Here is a 22,292-nt window from a genome sequence, read left to right as displayed (position 1 = left end):
TGTGTAATTATAAAGTCTACAACTTTACAAATGTTCACCGTAGTCTAGAATTAATGGAGTAAAATCTTAATAACATGTTTTTTTATTCAAATATATCAACTAATATGGTGTATTTCATCATCCTGCAGCCGATATCGCAAGCGTCTCGCGAAAAAATTCGACCAGCTGCCGAAACGATCGCTGCAGATCGCAGGCGATCGCAGGCAATAGCAGGCAATCGCAGGCAATAGCCAGTGAGGCAATTTTTTATTTTATACATTTTTGATTCCTATATGTTTATTGTTTGCACCTTCCTGCCAAAGCAAATTCAGAATAAAACCCATTCTGATTCTGTTACTCATCAAAAACGCAGTCTGTGAATAGTTTTAAGAAACTATTGAAAACCCACTTCAGTAATCACTGTTCTGTAATGCGTTTTTTGCCTTCTGTGTAGTTTTACTGTTGTATTGTGTTTTAGGTAGTGCTGTCAAACAAATAAAATATTTAATTGCGATTAATCGCATTAATGGAATAGTTAACTCGTGATTAATCACAATTGCACAATTTTAACTATTCTAAATGTCCCTTGATTTCTTTTTGTCCAATAAGTTTTTCTCATTTTAATGCTCTCATCAACATGGAAAAGTGGATCGGATTGCTTGGTGCAAATATTTTTTTTAAATTGAAAACAACATTGCAATCGCCTGGCTTTGACGAGGGGGCGGAGAATTCGCATCAGCTGTGTGCTTGGCCATCAAGTGGTATTTCAGACTGGACGTGCTGCGATGATGGCTCAGTTCACAACGACAAAACACACAGATCACTTTGGTCTTGTCAATGGAACCATTTGGCAACTTTTTAAAAGTAAACTTTCCATTCAGAATCCTATTGGCATCCATTTCGGCGTCTCGCGCTCGCCCTCCACTTAAAACGTAAAGTTAGCCTACTACTCTTTAGCCAGCTCGCAAGCCCAAACAAGTGTGCGGCGTGCCTGTTGTTTTGTTTCCGGTCTAGCTAGATCCGGTGTGGTGTTGTAGTTTTTCTAACGTCAGTAGTTGTTGCAACAGCATGTGAAAAAAACGATAGTTTGCTAGGCCAAAAAGAACGTTAATCGCGCGTAAAAAAAATTGACGCCGTTAAAATGGGTTTGCGTTAACGCCGTTAATAACGCGTTAAACTGACAGCACTAATTTTAGGATTTTATGATTCAATGACGTATATTGTATTTTAGGTTTTTCTGTTTTAATTCTATCTTTATTTTCAATGTTCTTATTGCACAGCACCTTGTAACCCTGGTTTTGAAAAGGGCTTTAATAAAATATACCAGATTACTTACTAGTCTTTCAGGAGGCAGGGCTCTTGACTGCATTTTGTGAAGATGTTTTGAGGTAGTGCGATATTTTGTACAACTACTCCTGCAAATTTGAATTTGATTTTTGAATGTTGAAAACCAAAGATGGAGCGAATCTGCCCGATTTGTGATGGGGGAGGTTCCATGAGTGATTATTCAACTGCGTGGTTAACGGAATCTACACTTGTGTGTCTCATTCAGGTGTCTCGCAAAAGGGGTGATTGACGGCTAATATCAACCAATCTGAAATCTGCATTAAAGTTAAGAATCTAAAGAAATAGTTTAACTGGTTATGTAACGTTGAATAGAACGGTGGACCGGTCACTGTATCAGCTCACAGCAGGCACATCCTACTGTGCAATTAGCGAGCATTCTGTAGAGAAATTAAAACATGTCGCGGCCACAACAGTTATTTGCACTTGCACAAATGCTCCTGTAAGGAGTTGGAAAGATGGGAGGTCGGCAAACTTGTCCCTTTTGGCAAACAGCTTTGTGCGTTGTTTATTCTAGTAGGCCTACAAGGACAATACTTTAACAGAAAACGTAGCATGCTACCCAGAACGTAGCCCAGACCTCACTGCGCCCTTAAAGATGCAGTGTTCACTTGAACCTATCCAGTGAATTATGTACAAGTAGTCTGCTACACTCTCAAATACATTTTGGGGTTGCACAGATAAAATTTCAGGTGCATATCCACCGAAAATGGCCGCATGATGCAAGTACTTTTTATTTGTTGAGTATACATTACCGTTCAAAAGTTTGGGGTCACTGAAAACTGTCCTTATTTTTCAAAGAAAAGCAATGTTTTTTTCAATGAAGATAACGTTAAATTAATCAAAAATACACTATACATTGTTAATGTGGTAAATGACTATTCTAGGTGGAAACGTCTGGTTTTTAATGAAATATCTACATAGGTGTATAGAGGCCCATTTCCAGCAACTATTAATGTATGTGTTCGAATGGTACATTGTGTTTGCTAATTGCCTTAGAAGACTAATGGATGATTAGAAGGATTATAATTAGAATACCAAAGGTCTGCAATGTTGTAATTGCTGCAAATGGAGCATTATTTGATGAAAGCAAAGTGTGAAGAACAAAATTTATATTTAAAATAAAAATAATTATTTCTAATAATGATAATTAACCTTGTAAATGTCTTGACTATATTTTCTATTCATTTTGAAAGTTATTTAATAAATAAAAGTGTGAGTTTTCATGGAAAACACGAAATTGTCTGGGTGACCCCAAACTTTTGAACGGTAGTGTATATTTAAAAAAAAATTGAAGAAATTTACCTCTTCATGTGGTCATTTTATATAAAACATTTATTCGTTGAATGTAAAGAAAATCTGCCGCATTGTGATATGTATCGTGATTGGGATGTGAAAAGATCTATATCAGGATATGAGATTTTGGTAATATCGCGCAGCCTTACTGTGAACTGTAGCAGGGTTTGCTTTTTTGGAATAAATACACTTGATCTATAATCAGTTATTTAGTTAGATATTGAATTAGGACATCAAGGAAACCTAGGTTTAATATGTAATAAATCTTCTGAAGGAATCAATTTGTTCTAAGCGTAGAGCGGATCAAATAACGAGAGGGATTAAAATATACAAATTCAAATGATACACAATGATTTATTGAAATCAATGGAATCTAATGAAACGTACTGGATATAAGCTATTTGTAATTGGTTTGATGGGCTAACATTAAATACAACATACAATGGGTCATATGGAAATAGTGGGAAGGAGGGAGGAGAAAGAATCAAGGCCTTTGTCTAATAACGGGAATGTTTAGTGGTAGACTAACGGGAGTTAGTTTTACGTGTAGTCACACTATCAATTACTTAATGCCAATGTTATAATTAAGAAATATAGCTAGTCGCATTTACATTCGCCGGTGTGTTGAAGTTGTGGGTTGAAAGCGGAGTCCGTTTAAGTCGTGGCTGTAGTAAACAAATCTTTGTCATCCGATAAAAAGGTTATTTCGTGAAAGTATTCCTTTTAATCCACGGCGAGACTGAGTTTGGTTAGAATTGCGTTTGGCTACTTCTGCATTATCGTCCAGAAAGTGTTGAAATCACTAATGTGAAGCTTGGCAGGATACTTTTTTAATGCCTATCCATTTTCCAGACTTAGGGTATCAATGGACTCAGCAAGTGATTATTGGGTGTGCTTTGCCTTTGGCAAGGGCACAACCTTTGTTCTCTATCATATATATTTATTATTGGGTGTGCTCATGCCTTCGGCGAGCACAACCATTGTTCTCTCACATATTTATTTTTATTGTTTATTTTCGCCCCCCTAAGGATCAGTCAATATTTGGACTACATAGACAACGCCTGTGTCAAAATGTTTGTCTTGCTCTCGATTGCATTGCTTGTATTTTTATTTACGTTCCGTTTCACGGTTTAGGAGGTTACAACGTTTTTGTGGCAAACAGTGCCTTTAGTCAACGAAGGGTACTCAGTGCTAGCTACGTCAGCACACGTTGGCAACGACGCATAGATTTTTGTGCAGTTGCACAGCGAGTATCGTGCTGTGGTGTACTAGCAGCACATGTACATTTAAGCAAATCAAGACCTGCATGTACAGTAAGTAATGTCACATTAAATAATGTATTTAAACTCAAGCTTGTGTGGTGTGTCGCTGTCTTCAATGCCACAGCCTAAACTTTATGTCAAAAGAAACATTCTAATTTCTGGCGCTTTCAAACAATCCCCTCAGTAACGTTTGGCTAGCAACAGCAGCTAGCTTGCTCGTAGCAAACTTCTTTTGAATTAGCCATTTCCCCCTAAATTAATGTCAAACTTGTTTACGTTTTTGGGGGTATATTTTCAGTTAGCAGACGGTACTGTTTGAATTGCGATTCCATCTGAACTATGCCGGTGACAACGTTGTTACAGTAGCTTGTTTCAAAGGGGGTTCTTGAGTAGGCTAAATGCTTGAAAATATCACTAGATGGGAAAAACTTAAGGGGACGAACCCACCTGCAACCAACGCAAGCGAGCACACCCTACAATTTCCCCAGAAATTGTACCCTCTCTAGTTATTGTTTCTTTTCCCACCCCTAAATCTTCGTCAACATTATGTCTACATAGACAACCTAGGTGTCAAAAGATTCGTCTTGGTAGCGATTGAGTTGCTTGTATTTTTATTTACGTTCCGTTGCACGGTTTAGGCTCAAGTTACGTTTTTGTGGTGAAAAGTGAATCTAACGGTGGCTAATTTGCTAGCCACAGTCACTGACGTTACTAACGTCACTAATGTCACGAAAACACGCGTGACTACCTGTAGCAGAACATTCGTTTCGCATCTGTTAACTTGGTGGATAGCTAGGCTAACTACAGCTTTACTGCAAGGCAGCTGCAGAAACGCCACAAGCAAAGAGGCCAGGGTGATAACTATTTACTCATTTTACTTTGTGATGTGAAACACAATTGTGAAATGTAATGTACAATATTAGCTGATATTAAGGAAGTAGGCCCACATCTACTTTCGGAAACGGTAGTCTACTATTTCACTGAAGCATTAGCATGACTTTAGCCTCTGTTGCCCGGGCAACACATACTACAGTGGTCTTTGATGCATCTGTTTTCAATCGTTAAAATAAACATTCCTCACAAATACATTTTCGTTGTAGGATTTATTATGACATTACATTACAAGTAAACGATTTGTTGGTGAAATTATAATTTCCTGTACCGAGGTGAAATCAGTTTCATATTCGAGATTCAACAGAGATTCATATTCGTACCTCCGTTCAGGCTCCGCGTCATATTTAGGGACCGGGGTAAAAGAGTTGACAGTCCGAATGTTTCTTCAATATCTTTGTCAAAATCCAACATACAAACTTCAAACTTGTTGCACATTCTTCTACTACTGACTGACCAATTTGTACAACCTTTGGATTGGTGATAATGTTGATTATTGATGAACCCATAGCCAATAAATCAATAAAAACACCAATATTTCAGTATTTCCTCAATATCTTTGTCAAAAATTAACATAGAAACTTCAGACCAGTTTCACATTAGTCTACTCCTAGCAGACCAAGTTGTCCAAGCTTTGGTTTGGTGACCAAGTTGATTATTGATTAATCCATAGCCAATAAGTCAATAAAAACACCAATATTTCTGTATTTCCTCAATATCTTTGTACAAAATGACTTTTTGTCATGGTCGTCTTGGTAGCGATTGTGTTGGTTGAATTGGATTTAACGTTCCGTTGTACGGTTTAGGCTGAAATTAATTATTTTCATGAACAGATTGACAAAGTTTAGGCTGTGGCAATGAAGTTCAGTTTAGTTGTCAGATAGACTTTTGATTTAAGTAAGGGGAGTGCCAAACATGTTCTGTCGCCGTTTGACTTCTTAAACAGCTGTGGAGATGTTTTTGTAGTGTCTCGCATAGGCTACAGCGTTGCAGTGAGCAACACTGGTTTGAAACCACAGGTAATGATAATTTCACCAACAAATCGTTTACTTGTAATGTAATGTCATACTAAATCCTACAACGAAAATGTATTTGTTAGGAACGATTGAAAACAGATGCATCATAGACCATTGTAGTATGTGTTGCCCGGGCAACAGAGGCTAATGTCATGATGCTAATACTTCAGTGAAATAGTAGACTACTGTTTCCGAAAGTAGATGTACTTCCTTAATAATATCAAGCTTATATTGTACATTACACATCACAATTGTGTGTCATATCACAAAGTAAAATTAGTAAATAGTTATCACCCTGACCTCTGCTTGTGGCGTTTATGCAGCTGCCTTGCAGTAAAGCAGTTAGCCTAGCTATCTCCCAGAAGTTAACTGCTAAACTAATGTTCTGCTAGAGGTAGTCACGCAGTCACTAACGTCACAAGTTTTCGTGACGTTAGTGACGTAAGTAGCGTCATTGACTGTGGCTAGCAAGTTAGCCACCGTTAGCTTCACTTTTCGCCACAAAAACGTAATTTCTACTTAAAATGTGCAACGGAACGTAAATAAAAATTCAATCACTACCAAGACGAAACTTTTGACATCGACGTTGTCTATGTAGTCCAAATATTGACGAAGGCTTAGGTGGGAAAATAAATAAATAATAATAAATATATATGTGAGAGAACAAAGGTCGTGCCCTTGCCGAAAGCACACCCAATAAATATAGCTGCAGGCAGCAAAGGCGGGGTCCTCCTCAACATTGCAAACCATTGCAAATTTGACATGACACAGACATGTATTTTATACATGTACACAACATTTCAAGACTATTGGATCAATGGCTGATTTTAAGTCATTTTTTGAAATTCTTCACAAATTGTCACTGTAGAGAAATATCCATGATGCCGACATCATGGGTTCTAGAGACTTTTTTGTTCCCCATTGGCAATAAGGCACCAACTTTCAGACATCTTGGCCTGATGGGGTCAAAATGCCACCCTTTTGAAAGTGACAAGTTTGAAGCAACTTTGTTCTGTCAGGCCACCTGTGCTCTGGTCAGGCCCATCATGCAGAGATCCATTCTTTAAAAGCTTTGATTACAACAATAACTTTATGAAAGTGAGGATACACTTTACTAAAGGAAGTGTGTGTAGGTTATGTACTACTACTTCTTGCTCTGCCCACACACTTTCCCCATCCATGCTGTTTCCCTCTTTCCCAGCGCAGGTCACCCCAAGGCATAAATACGGCGGCCACATGAGGATTAGAAGTAGCCCAAAAAACATACCACACACAGTGACACTGTTTTAAAAATTCCCCGAAACTGGTTAGAAAACCATGGCTATAGGAACTCTCCCTGAATTGACCTCTCTCTAAAGTCTCAGTCAAACACAACTGACAAGAGTCATGCAGGGAACTGGACCAAGGTAGAGCTAATGTCCAGCTGTTTGCAAATGTACCTTGTGATGGTACAGCAGCTTGACAATACTTTATCATTGTCAGACTCTCTGATCCCATTAAACTACACAACATGCACAATCAGGGTGACCAACAGTATTATAAACATGAAAGGTTGTCTCTGGGGTAATGCATGTGATCTCACTACAAGCTTTTGATTAAACGTGACGACCCTGTTAGCAAGGTATTTCTATTCATGTTTTGTTAGTGATTGAATGGTAATGTCAGCTAGCTAAAACCAATGTAAGTTAGCTTGGCTAAAATGGTTTTCATAGCAACAGATATCAACAAATCAGATCAATCGAACTTTATTCAGAAAGGGGGAGTGGTGGGAACATATACAGTAAAGGTCAAATGGTACGCATTGTTTGCCTTGAAGCTGCGTGCGCATCCTCATTGTTTGTAATCACAAGAACCCATCTATATGTAAAGATAACATCCAAGCTAGCAATTTCGCCAAATTTGACTGCAGCTTTTTTACACCATATGTACTCTGTTATGGTTGTTGAGTCAAACAACTTGCTAAATGATTAAATGTCTGTTAAATGTCAAATCCAACTATAAATATATAAAAGAGAGAATTAAACCTAGAGGTTTAAAAGGCTACGTTTTCCTAAACTGACATGCACCAAATCAGAGCACTGAGTTTTAACATCCATTTACACATTTAGTCTCTATTTTTTACTCTACTCTTAACGCATGACTATGTTTAACTTAATGTCAGCACCTCTCTCTGTCATCAATTGTCTCTGAAGTGGGGGGTGGGGGCTTCTTTTCCAACAAATTACACCCCTGAACTTTTAAAAGATATCAATGGCCTACTACAATTGTAAATGTCCTTTGGCCTCTTCTCCAATTGGTCCTTGATACAATTTAATCTAAATTATATTTTTTTTTCTTCCATTCTGCACAGTTTTTGGGGAGTTTCCACATCAGCACCCATTTCCCAGTTCCTCTATTCTGCACTACCAGGGGCGGACTGGGGGAAAAAAGTGGCCCGGGAGTTACTGTCAGACCGGCCCCATCAGTAAACGGCGTGCGGCCCACTCAGTACACGGCACGTGGCCCACTCAATACACAGCGTGTTGCCCACTCAATGCATTGCACGTATCGACCAGTCAGTGGCCTACTTGGAAAAATACCCATACACTTAACATTATTTGGGATGATTACAAAAAAATTACATCATATACATCTTTTTTTAAATAACATTTGGATCCACCATATTGCCTGGATGGACACATGGAATTCAATTATACTGGCTCTTGGCCAAGTCAACGCCACAACTTACCATCGTATCACTGTCACCAGTCGGTGGTTTCCCAAATAAATCTGAGATTTTTTAATATTTTGATGCACCTTCCTCCAGACATATTTTCTTTTTCTCCCTGAGCTTTTCAGCTCCACCTTTACGTTTTGGTGCCGATGACATGCTCTCACTCTCAAAAACAACTTTGTCTGCTAGCGAGTTACGCAAATGTTGAGTAGGCAAGGCCAGGCAACTTTATATATTATACATTATACGTGTTTAAGCTGTTTCATATGGAAAATAGTTGGAGGTGACGGTGATGTCAGAGGGAGGGTTGGTGATGGAAGTGGGACGGTATTTTGGACCATCCCAACCCCGTCGGCTCACCGGGGATTCCCCCTGTATCCCCAATAGCCAGTCCGCCCCTGTGCACTACTACACTTTTGAAACTTTCATGTAGGCCAGGGGTCACTAATTGGCGGACCGCGGTCCGGGTCCGGACCCAGGCGGTTCCCTATCTGGACCCGCCCGGACCTATAACTGATATATTATTATGGAATTAATTCATTTTGACGGAACGTTTCCATTTTAACCGGCACATCTTTTTGTTCCAACTAAATGTGGTTTCTATCTTACTTGTCCAATACAAAGGTCCAATCAGGAGCTTTAATAACTGTAATCACCATGACAACTCACTCACTGAAAGTTGGTTGCAACCTCTGTGGGTCAGGCAACAACACAGGCTAATCGATTTGCTAACAGTACCGGTTTCTTCCTTAGCGAAAAACATGGCGTGCTCTAAATCCGGCAAAAAGTTGATTCCAAAAATACCTAATTTCAGACAAGTATGCATTTGTGCTGACGGTGGGGCGCACAAAACCGATGTGTTTAATGAGACGGTTGCCCTTGTCAATAGTGGTATCTAATGTGAAACGTCACTATCATGGCCGTGGGAACTAGGAGTGCTGTAGCACCCCCTGACAGCACGAGAATTTCCAATGATATGACTTGAAAATTCACCACCGCGGCACAGCCCAGCCCCGCAGTAGCGGACTGGCCATTGGGAGCACCGGGAGAAGAATAACAATGGAAAACCAGGCTAAGAAACGAAAGGGTGGGGCTGAAAAATTGAGACAAAAAGACATCACCTTCACTAGACAAGGTTTTTTCACTCTCAGCAGTGTTGTATATCTGTCACTGCTATAGTATGGGCCTACATCAGGGGTACTCAATTAGAAACCCAAAAGGTCCACTAACCAAATTTCTATTCAGTCCAGGGTCCGGAACAACTATGGTTTATTTTTCTGGCCCTTACCTCAGATTTCTGGGGGTAATTTTGTTCAAAGTGTCCATGCTTTGCGTCATAGTGACCATAGCCGCGGGAACATAGGATATTTTATCAGGGGGATGCTGCTGGGGGGGGGGGGGGGGGGGGGGGGTTCTTAATGTTGCGGTAGGGATGGACTGGGAGTAAAAATAGGTCATGCACATTCTGTTTGATGTGATGCTGGTTCGTGAGAACGCTAGGATACTTAATGCGAGCGCGCGTAGCACGCAAGATACATTTCTTTGCCTTTATTTGAGCACAAAATAGTTTTTTGAGCTTTATGTAAAATGAACATAGCCGTTTTTCAATTGGTAAAACCTTGTCTAGTGAAGGTGATGTCTTTTTGTCTCAATTTTTCAGCCCCACCCTTACGTTTCTTAGCCTGGTTTTCCATTGTTATTCTTCTCCCGGTGCTCCCGATGGCCAGTCCGCTACTGCGGGGCTAGGCTGTGCCGGGTGGTGAATTTTCAAGTCATATCATTGGAAATTCTCGTGCTGTCAGGGGGTGCTACAGCACTCCTAGTTCCCACGGCCATGATAGTGACGTTTCACATTAGATACCACTATTGACAAGGGCAACCGTCTCATTAAACACATCGGTTTTGTGCGCCCCACCGTCAGCACAAATGCATACTTGTCTGAAATTAGGTATTTTTGGAATCAACTTTTCGCCGGGTTTAGAGCACGCCATGTTTTTCGCTAAGGAAGAAACAGGTACTGTTAGCAAATCGATTAGCCTGTGTTGTTGCGAATGACACACACAACCTGACCCACAGAGATTGCAACCAACTTTCAGTGAGTGAGTTGTCATGGTGATTACAGTTATTAAAGCTCCTGATTGGACCTTTGTATTGGACAAGTAAGATAGAAACCACATTTAGTTGGAACAAAAAGATGTGCCGGTTAAAATGGAAACGTTCTGTCAAAATGAATTAATTCCATAATAATATATCAGTTATAGGTCCGGGCGGGTCCGGATAGGGAACCGCCTGGGTCCGGACCCGGACCTCGGTCCGCCAATTAGTGACCCCTGGTCTAGAACCTCCCATAGTTGCATTGCAAATCAAGACAAGAGCCTTTTCATTAGGCCCAGTGGCAGACTCATGCTGTTTGAGGTTGTCAAATATCACCACTCATGGACTTCTGCCTAAATTGACATGCACCAACTCAGAGCAATGAGTTTCAACAACCATTATCACAGTTATTCTATTTTTTGACTCTACTCTTAATGCAAGACTATGTTTAAGTTATTGTCTGAAATTCTCTGTCAGCAACTGTCTATGGAGGAAACGTCCCTCACCAAATTGCTTTTGTCATGCTTTCTTAAAAGTCTAGTCCTTAGTTTAATTGTGCCAAAGAAGACAATAAAATGACCAAGCTGTGTTTGGTTGATTCAACTTTATAGTTCTGAAGAAGAAGACCTTCTGTTTCTTTTAACAGTAGAATTAGCTGTGGCCAAACTAGCCACAGAATGGCTACTAGTCTAGAATGGCTACTAGACCAAGGAGTGAAGGTGAGGGCTTGGTCAGCCCACAATGTCCTGACATGTTGTGTGTGCGTCTCCCCAAGCTCGCGCGTGTGTCAAGGGCTCTGGCCCCTTGTGTGTGTGAGAATTTGGAGCACGCGTGCTGAGGAGCAGAGGGAGAGAGAATTTGGGGAAAAAGTTCTAGCAATTAGCCAAGCATGCATATTTGAAATATTCACAATAAATTACTTTTCATCTTACGTTCAACTTTTTTTCAGATTTGTGTACAAAACATTCTCAAGAGCCTTCATATGAACTTGTGATTGAATCAGACTATCACTTTTTGACCATCGAATGTGTAAAGCATTATTTTAGTGTTAGCGATAAATTCAATTTGCTTTATATCAATCATTTTTGGAGGTATGAAGTTGCCTTTGCACATGATAAAATGTTTTAGTGTCTTCCACCGATATACTAACTTTGGTGTTGATATCTCAAAGATTTGCTGAGATTCGACCAAACTTCCTGTTTGGTTGCTTTGTTGCAGATTTTGATTGGCTGAACCAGAATTTATCAGAATTGAAGGAGGAGTATCGATAAAACGTGTTTCCTTAATCTTTATTGTACCGGGAAATCCAATATTGCGGCCGTTATAGGTTCTTGAGGCGTTTTTGTTACGCATGAGCAATAAGGCATATATACAAAATTTCTGAATTTTGGGACGAATGGGAAGCAAATGGCATCACTTTGAAAATGGTCAAATTGGGGTGTGGCCTGTAGCGCCACCTTCTGTCTAAAGTGACCCATGTTTGGTATGGTAGTTACTAATGTGCTGCAGTTTCAACATGCCACATTTCACAACTTTTTACAGTTCTGGTCTAGGGGCTGCCATTGACTCCCATAGGACTACTATAATAATACCACCAATGAGATGTGCTCGTCGACGGAAAGCACACCCAATAAATGGCAAATGAAGTTGTGCTTACCGAGAGAGCAAAGGTGAGGACCTTCTGGATGAGGTCAGGAGCTGAAATGGCCCCCAGCACTCTCTCTATGCGGTTTTTCTCCTCCTGCATGTCTGCCTGCTTGTGAAGCTAAGGATATAAGGAAAGGGGTGGAGGGGGGGCATAAGAGAAAAGACAGAAAAGTATTTCAGAATAAGGTTGACAATACTGATGTAAACAATTCTGATTTGAAATCAAATGCTAATATTGAATAATAGTGATCAGACTTAAGTCAAGGCTTTCTTATAATCACTTAAGCATATAAAATGCAATTCAGCTCATTCATTTACAGTGCCCTTGGAAAGTAACACATCCTATTTGTAAAAAACCCCGTAATAACTACATTTTCTAACATTACTGACAACTGTCCCAGCTACAGAAAATCACCCACAGCATATACCTGCCACCACCCTGCTTCTGTTTAGGCATGTATTGCCTGTTTTCCAGGAAAAGGTTTGATAAGACAAGAACATTTTAGTTGGATGGCCTTAAAGAGCCCCTCTGAGCCCCTCATCTGGGAGGGGCTCAGAGTAGAACTGCTCCTCCGCGTCGAGAGGGGCCAGTTGAGGTGGCTCGGGCATCTGATAAGGATGCCTCCGGGACGCCTCCCTGGTGAGGTGTTCTGGGCACGTCCCACTGGGAAGAGGCCCCAGGGAAGACCCAGGACACGCTGGAGGGACTATGTCTCTCGGCTGGCCTGGGAACGCCTGGGGGTCCCCCAGGAAGAGCTGGTGGAAGTGGCCGGGGAGAGGGAAGTCTGGGCCTTCCTGCTTAGGTTGCTGCCCCTGCGACCCGACCCCCGGAAAAGTGGCAGATGATGGATGAATGGCCTTAAAGACTGATTGGTGTTGATGACTGATGGCTGTTCTTCTGGAAAGTAACCCAATCTCCACAGAGGCCCTTTTCCAAAGTGACCATCAGGTTCTTGGTTACTTCTCAGATCAAAACCCTTCCCCAAATTTGTTTGGCCAGACATCCAGACAAGTCTAGTGGTGTGAAGAGATCCGTCATTAACCACTGATCAATCAACAATAATTAAAGATTACAACTAATTAGGGTTCCTCCAGTAGGAGGAAACCTATTGTTTGTGTTAGTATTCTTATTAGGGTTCCTCCGGTAGGACCCAATTTTTTCAAATTGGGCCCAATGATACAACAGGTCACTCACTACTCCCAGACCGCTAATGGCCCATGTACGCCCATAGGTGGCGCTATAAGCCACGCCCAAAGTCTACGTGATTTCCCCAGCACTTTATTATTCCAAAATGCCTGAAAATTGGTATACATGCCTTATTTCTCATGGGGAACAAAAAAGCCTCAAGAACCCATAAGGTCCCCCATGATAGATTTATATGTACTGTCCAAATTACAAAAAAGTACAGAAAGTACAATCAACGTCTTTGTCCGATACAACCTTTTTAAAAAACGTATGTACTTACCTCATATGGCTCACAGCTGTCAGTTTAACGCGTTAATAACACGTTAAACTGACAGCACTAATTTAAACTGATGAAATGTACAATTTTAAGGAAAAAATGACATTTTGAATTTGATGGCATCAACACGTCTCTAAAAAGTTGGGACAAGGCCATGTTTACCACTGTGTACCATCCCCTCTTCTTTTAACAACAGTCTGTATATGTCTGAGAACTGAGGAGACTAGTTGCTGGAGTTGTGGGATAGGAATGTTGTCCCTTTTGTGTCTTCCTGAAATATGCAAGGCCTTCCCTAAAAAAGATGTTGTCTGGATGGAAGCAATGTTGCTCTAAAACCTATATATACACCTTTCAGCATTGATGGTGCCTTTCCTTTTCTATAGGCACTAATGCACCCCCATGCCATCAGAAATGCAAGCTTTTGAACTTAGCGCTGATAAGCCGGATGGTCCCTCCTCTTTAGTCCGGAGGACGCAGCGTCCATGGTTTCCCAAAATAATTTTTTATTAAAAAAATAAACACAAAAAACTTTGCCTCAGTCCATTAGTTAGTCCACACATTAGCTTCAGCACAAAGAAGATGGCAGTGTTTCTGGATCATGTTCACATATGGCTTCTTCTTTGCATGATAGAGCTTTAACCTGCATTTGTGGATGGCACGACAAACTGTGTTCACAGACAATTAGTTATTGAGTTGTTTCTGAGCCCATGCAATGATTTCCATTACAGAATCATGCCTGTGTTTTATGCAGTGCCTGAAGATCACAAGCATGCATTATTTATTTTCTCTCTTGTTCCTTTCACATAGAGATCTCTCCAGATTCTCAGAATTATTGTATTATATTATGTACTGTAGATGATGAGATATTCAAAGACAATTTTGCAATGAGGAAAACATTTCTGAAATGGTTCCACAATATGTGGATGCAGATAGGTGAACCTCTGCCCATCTTTACTTCTGAGACTCTGCTTCTCCAAGGTACTCTTTTTATACCCAATCATGTCAGTGATCTGTTTGCAATTATCCTAGTTAGTTGAAAAATGTTCCTCCAACTGTTTATTTTTAGTAACACTTACTTATTCCAGCTTTTTATTGCCCCAGTCCCAACCTTTTTGAGACGTTTTGTGGCCATAAAATGTTGATAGTTGATCTATTGAGAATGACATACGAGTTTATGAGATGAGCAAATTTGACAATTTTACACAGTGTCTCAACTTTTTGGGAATTGAGGTTGTACTTTGATTTTGTCTTGAACTTGTATTTGGCAATTGACCTCACTGACTTGGTACTTTCACAGCAATAGGTTAGACTTAAACATCTCCACTTGGCGATCCAGCCAGGAGTGCAACATCCGCAGTTTGTGATTTCCCATCAAATTCCTTGAAGCCTGCCTAGTTGTATTTACGCACCATAAAAAAAAGGCAAGGCTTTTTTGAGCTTGTGGGCAGAACCTGTTGATTTCGAAGCACTTCAAACTCATTTTTCTGGTCCTGATTGTGCCAAGTCACTGTTAAATTGAAATGTTAAAACACTTAACTGCCTGTTGAGCAGAAGTGTGATATTAAGAATCTGTGCTGAGGACAAAAAGTGATTGGTTACCGCAAAGAGAGCGGCTTGTGTGTTTTGGATTGCCCCCATACCCAGGTCTGCATCTGTTTTTGTTGGTAACATGTATTTTGATAGGGTAGAGAGGGTTGCAAAATTCCAGGAATATTCAAAGTTGGAAACTTTCCATGGGAATTAACGGGAATATACGGGAATTAACGGGAATTAAGAGGAATAAACTGGACATTTAGGGGTAATTTAACTGTATTTACCTTGTCATAAGCAGACATGCATGCAAACATTTATAATACAACTTTTGTATTATTCAACCAGACCCTTCTTGTTGAGTGTTGACGGAAAGGGTATTAATTATGTAAATCTGGTGTTCCTGTAAAATGTATATATATATATATATATAAATATATATAAAAATGAGCAGATGTTTCCGAAAGCACGGATGTACTTTACCTTTAACATTGTGTCCAATGTGGCACTGTCTCCATGCTTTAGCACTGTTAAATACACCTGGAGATAAAAGAACATTGGTATGGGTTTTCCATTATGTTTCCAGTATATGTTTTACCAATAGAATACTAAAACCTTATTATGTGCTTTGGTCTACTGTGTGTATACAGGTGTGTGCATTTCCAGTATACAGTTTTTTTTTTTTTTTTTTTTTACTTAAGCACATATTACTACTTGCATACAGAAGCAGAGCTTACTGGGCTCCTGAGGTCCGCTGAGAGGATCTGCTTGCCTTCCACATGATCCTTGAACCTACGCCGGGCCTCGTCCAAGGTAGGTTTGTGGCCTGCTTTGCCCAGCTTCCCCAGCACCAGACCCCTTAACAAGGCGTCGAGATGGCCTGAGGGAGAAGCACAGGCAGAGACCACCACCATGAGCACCACTGTGACGTTCATTCTCTTGACGAGTTGATTATTTTATTAGAAACAAAATGTAGGTTGACATTTCAGGTTTTAAGACAATTAATATATTAAGTATTAAGTACATTTTCATCTGAAGAGAATTTGAGATATGAATTTGAGAAGACTAATTACCGGATTTCTTCGATTAAATGCCGCCCTCAAATAAACGCCACCCTCGAATAAACGCCGCACCAAAAATGAACATTGTGTAATAAACGCCGCCCCCGATTAAACGCTGCACCAAAAAAAATCATAAAGCGGTTATTTAATTGGTTAAATTAAAACACAGTATTTATTACACAAGTAAATAACAAGTGTACTATAATTCCCTTGAAGCACTGGCAGACACAAGTGGCTTTCTTGCTACAGGTTTATTTGAAGCTTCTTCTCCAAATCCACCGTTAAAACTAAACCCACAGTATTACGAGAAAATAAAGACCACTTTAGCTTAATATGAACATACAATGACATGCACAGCATGTAAATAACGTTCACCAAAGTACAATACAGACACAAAACAACACACCTTGTTGGCTGCATGCTGTACACAAGGGAATAGAGGTTTCCTTAGATCGCTAACATCCGCTATAACAACCTTAAACTTTTATCGGAGCATGCTGTTAGCTTGTCGACTCACTCACGAGTGTCCCAAAACGCCTTGCGCGGAGACTTCAAAATAAAGGCACTTTACTCTTACCAAATAAAGTCACTAAATAATACTGATATAATACTCATAATTCTAAATTATGTAGCAGAGTCAAACCACCAACACAGCCATTTCTGATTACCTCATTAAGACACAGCACTGACAACATCAGGACGACTGATTGCATTGTATGAGCCTCAAAGGGGCTGATACCAGACCTGGTGTCTCCTTCTCCCGGGGGGGGGAGAAGAGCCAGCCAAATGGCCCACCTTTCTCAACGTCTCCCTACTCCAGAGAACTTTGGATTAAACCAAGGATTTATCCAAAACAGACATTTAATGGATTTACAAACATCTCTCAAAGACAATACTGTTTGTGGACACTGGAAGGATTATTGGAATTTGTGTGTGTCAATGTATGCTTTCCCTTTAATGCTGTGTTGATATAATTCGATGTTTTAATGTAACTTCCTTTCCTGTTATGATAAATCAGTCAATCTTGATATCAAAATGATTTTAATCTATGAACCAAACCATTTATTAATGTTGTATTGTTATATTTTGAAGTATAAGCAATACATGGACATTTTAAATAACTGAAATCAGAGTTACCAACCACTTCACACCTATACGCAAATATCAGGATGACGTCCAGATAGGGAGTAACTGACCAAAGTTAGTGACTGATCAAAGAGTTCACCCTCCAAAAGGATACCCCCCTTTCGCAAGGATTATAAAACCCCAACGCACAAGCAAACCTTGCTTTTTCGCAAGGATTCACCGGAAGTGTTTGCGACACATCTGACCTATCCTTCTCAATCAGCAACTCACTGTACAACCAGGAACTTTGACGAGAGATTCCTTTGTTCTGTTGACGACAAACTGAACTTTGACTCTTCTTCTTCAAACTGACAACAGTAACTGCTATATTGCGACATTTCTTACTTGTGACATCGGCATGTTGTGATTTAATTTGTTTGTTTGATTTAGTTACAAATGATTTAACCTAACTTTCGTTAGGATTAGTTACCATATAGCCTACCATTGTTCTAAAGACCCTGAGGCGAGCAAGGAAGATTGTGGCCGACCCCTCCCACTCCTCCCACTCCCTGTTCCAGCTACTTCCCTCCGGCAGAAGGCTGCGGCCCATCATGACCAAAACCTCACGCCATAAGAACAGTTTCTTTCCATCCGCTGTTGGCCTCTTCAACAAGGCCAAGGGCTCACACTGACTTTAATGACTTTAATCACAACCTGCACAATGACACCTTGCCACATTGCAATTTGCACTATTTGTATCTTTTGTACTATTTGTATCTGTATTTTTATATTGTAAATTATGGCTACTTTATATGTATTTTTTTATTCTAAACCCCTTAGTATTAGCTAGACTCCCCTTAGTATCAGCGAGACTTTGTTCCTTTTGTATAGTTAGATCACATATTTAAGTTTTAAGATTCCTATATGTTTAATGTATGCACCTTCCTGCAAACGTAAGTTCCTTGTATGTGCAAACTTTCATGGCGATTAAAACCCTTTCTGATTCTGATTCTGAATACAGCCCACACCTTGATGGGGTATGTGTTAGTACTTCAAACAGCCCATCCATGTGTTGGCTAGTTGACTTGTACAATATGAAAAATACAAAAACATATTCCTGTGGTAGTTTGGTTTGAATCACTGATGGATTTCAAGATTTCCTACCCATAAAAAAACATTTTGGACAGCCTAAATGTGTAATCTGTATTGAATACCAAAATGAAAGTTGAAAAGATGATGTAAGAGCTAAAGTGCATTTATATGTTTATTAAAGGAATGTTTCTCCTGCACCACCTGTAGCCTGGATGAGGAAAAAGGATTAACACTAGAATCCCAGTGAAGAGAAATGAAAATATCTTCGCTGTTAATAAAATTCCAGGACCCTGCTGTCTTGAATTTTCCTAAATGTGTGTTTTATCACCCAGTATTTTTGCATTTTCAAAATCACATCGTAAATAGCTAATTTAAGGCTATTTTACTCCTGTTTACTGTTAAATTGCTGCCAGGTGGGCGTTCAGCCATTTTCTTTCCTGCATTCCAGGGCTGCGATTCTCTTTTCTATCAGCAGATGTCACAAGGTTTCCCTTGCATAAGTCTCATTTCAATAAAAGTTATGCTATATAGCCTAAATAACACGTGACACGGTCCAGTCAAAAGGGGCTTGTCGGCATTCCGCTGTGTCCGCTAGTTTTTTTTTCTTGCATATTTTTGTACTTTTATTATAGTTAGACTTGTTTACTATAATAAACAACACTTTTAGGATCACTAAATACTTTTTAGTGATCCTTTTAATTAATAATTTGTTTTAGTTTACCTAAGCTTCCAGTTGAGTTGTGGGCATGAGTGATTTGATTTGCATCCTCCAGGGTCCTGGAATTTGATCGAATGAGAATATGGTTTTCTTTTTCTTTTCTTTACTGCGGTGAAATAACTGGCGCTCAACGTTCTAATTATTAACGCAAAACAAACACCTCTTTTAACCCTCGTGCTGCCTTCGGGTCACATGACCCAAAGGTTCATAACGAACCATCATTGTGTTTACCCAATTTTACCCAATACAAAAACAAATAAAAATATTTTTCTTTTAACCTTCGCAATGTGGGGGGTCTGAGACAGCCCAACGGTTAAAAGAAAATGCTTCACTTTGTTTTTGTATGCGTTAAAGTTGCCGCAACACGTACGAAAGTACGTGGTACTTTGGTACCACGTACACTTATGAGAATCCTTTTGTTCGATCATGGTGTTTGTCATAGATAATCCGTGACTACAACAGAAATCCAACAACAAACATCCACTCGGGTTCAGATCAATCACGCCTCTCCAGGTGTCCCTGTCATTTCCCACGTGTGCGTTAGGGTTAGATCCAGATGTAACCGGTAGCGCTCCACCTCCCGCACCAGTTCCATTTCCTTCCCCTCCCAATGAGGTGACGTTCCACATCCCCAGAGCCGGCCTTTGCCTCCTGGGTCTGGTCAGTCGAGGCCTCTGGCCTTCACTGCCACCCCGGTAGCAGCGCACCCGACTCCCACGGTTTCTCTTCCATGGTTGGTGGGACCAAAGGATGTGTCACGTGTCACATGTCTAGCAAAATATGTAAAAATGTAAGTGAATTCTATACAGTGCCTTTAACACTGGAAGTGCTGTGCCATTTTACCCTACTTATAGTGCCGTTAAGGGTCAAATTGGCCAGTGAGTTTACGGACAGGGACGTTGTTACTGACAAGTAATGGTCGCTAGATGGTGCTCAAGGCAAGGTCGGAAATTGAACTTGCCTTCAATTTGTCATTAATTTCTGTGTTCTTAGTCGATGATTATTTAATTAGAACGTTTGTTGTCTAGCCCTTCAATCATTCAGCAAAATACAATTTATTATAAAGGATGTTACACAAGTTGCGGGTTAGACTGCAGTTGCTCTATAAATTAGTTGCCCAATATTATCAACATTCTATATTGTCTGCTGACAATGATCACTTTGTCATCTCCAGTCAAAAGTAGTGTAGCAACCCCGCAAAGATAGTTCTGGTTTAGCGGGTCAGCCTTTCAGTAGAATATTTACACACAGGGACATCATAAACCTTCAAGGATCATAATTGTGATAATTAAATGTTTTGGTCTGGACCAAGATATCCAAGAGAACCGAACTGCAAGTGTGAAAACGACAGTCATAATCTCCACCAACATTGAGCCGAAGCCTAATTAGAAACTAACAGAGTTTTTGCACCATTTCGTGTTGATGTAAATACAGGAACAGTCCAATTTATTGTTCAGGGAGCAAACATTTTAGAGCAGGATAAATGGGAAAGCAAGCAAGCAGAGATCGTAGCTTCTAGCTTAGAAGTTACAAGAAAATACACGTCTCTCATTTTTGCAATACTTGGACCGTGCCCTGTCAATAAATAAAAAAGAATAACTGGCCATAAAGTGCGGCCGGCCGAATCGAGTAGTCACGGAGCCCTGAAGTCTTTGTGTCTCAAATTTTTATAATTTATAAGCCTTCAAAAACGATCAGTTACACTATTGTGAATCCAATCATCATAACAGTCCCCACCCATGCCGTCATCTCCTTTTACTAGGCCTACCTTATTATATTCATAAATGGTTCAAAAGTCATATAATATGATTCATTTTGCTCTGGTGTTAATATGCTAAATGCATTTATTGGTTGTTTATCCACATTTTACTATTACAATTATTGTTCCCGCTGTTGCATGTCATGACATAAGAATTGCGCTTACCAGTCAACACACAAACACCCATGTGAAGCTAATGCACGTAACAAACTTGCCGATTCACTCCTTGGTAATTAAGGGGGGACTCCTCACACTTTGTACAGACAAACACAGCCTACATTCAAAACATTACAGCTATTGGTGGCTGATTGACTTGGAAACTGTGCTACAAATACAGCCTACTGAATTGAGTTGGGAAATAGGTGTAGAGTTTTCTTCTGTTATGACAATGTTCACTGTCGATTATCTGTCCTTCTAGTTGTTGTAGATAATCCCAATGTTACAGTAGTAAATAAAAGGACACATTTCTGAAGAGATTTGAGAATTTCTAAACAAGTTGCACTTGCCTCTCATATTTGCAACAGGCCCACTTGGACCGTGCCCCAACAATAAATGATGAACAATGAATGCTTTCCCAGTATAACTGAATCTATCAGACCATTGAATGTTTATGATGTCCCTGTGTTTATACTTTTGAATTTGGACAATGTTATCATTGTCAGCCGACAATAGAATGAGGATTATGTCGGGCTACGCATTTATAGACCAACTGCAGTCTAACCCTCAACGGGTGTGACAACCCTTATAATAAATGTAATTTACCTTAATGATAAGGGCTAGACAACAATTGTTCTTATTAAATAGTCACAGACTATCAACACGCATATGAATAACAGATGGACCAAGGCCACTTCAGTTTCCGACCTTGCCTTCGCTGCGTACAAGAAGTGCCATCTAACGATCATTAGGGGACCATTAACCATGACGCAAATCACCACACGCATGACGCGCCCACAACTCAACTGGAAGCTTAGGTAAACAAGACGAAATTATGAGTATTTAGTGATCCAAAATATTGTTTATTATATTGAGTGACTTCAACACTAACTTTTGTAATATGCAAGAAAATGTCTCCTGGCGGAAAATAGGGAATGCCAACAATGGACCCTTTTTACCAGAGCGTGCCACATATACAGAGTTCCTCACTGACATGCTACTGAGACGGAGGTGAGGAGAGTGTCTGGTTAGGGAACCTCAGAATGGCATTCATTTGCAGATGACATGGTTCTGTTGGCTTCATCAGACTGTGACATTCAGCACACTGGGGCGGTTTGCAGTCGAATGGAAAGCGGCTGGGATGAAGCTCCAAGTCTGAGGCAATGGTTCTCTACCGTAAAACGGTGGACTGTTCCGTCCGAGTTG

General features: G+C 40.1%; 1 protein-coding gene across 2 annotated transcripts in view; it reads right to left on the bottom strand.

Annotated features, from left to right (window-relative positions):
- The window catches only part of npepps (aminopeptidase puromycin sensitive), a 193,218-nt gene that overhangs the window by 5,256 nt on the left and 165,670 nt on the right, over nt 1–22,292 (bottom strand). For both annotated transcript variants that reach the window (XM_067259120.1, XM_067259121.1), the window contains exons 18-20: nt 15,973–16,115; nt 15,719–15,775; nt 12,253–12,360 (exon numbers count right to left, since the gene is read on the bottom strand). In XM_067259120.1, coding sequence (XP_067115221.1) covers nt 12,253–12,360; nt 15,719–15,775; nt 15,973–16,115 — 308 coding nt within the window. The remainder of the gene's footprint in view (nt 1–12,252; nt 12,361–15,718; nt 15,776–15,972; nt 16,116–22,292) is intronic.

This window comes from Osmerus mordax, chromosome 21 (genome assembly GCF_038355195.1).
Source record: "Osmerus mordax isolate fOsmMor3 chromosome 21, fOsmMor3.pri, whole genome shotgun sequence".
Lineage (NCBI taxonomy): Eukaryota > Metazoa > Chordata > Actinopteri > Osmeriformes > Osmeridae > Osmerus > Osmerus mordax.
Note: the sequence above shows the minus strand (reverse complement) of the source record. Positions and strands in the feature narration are given on the sequence as shown.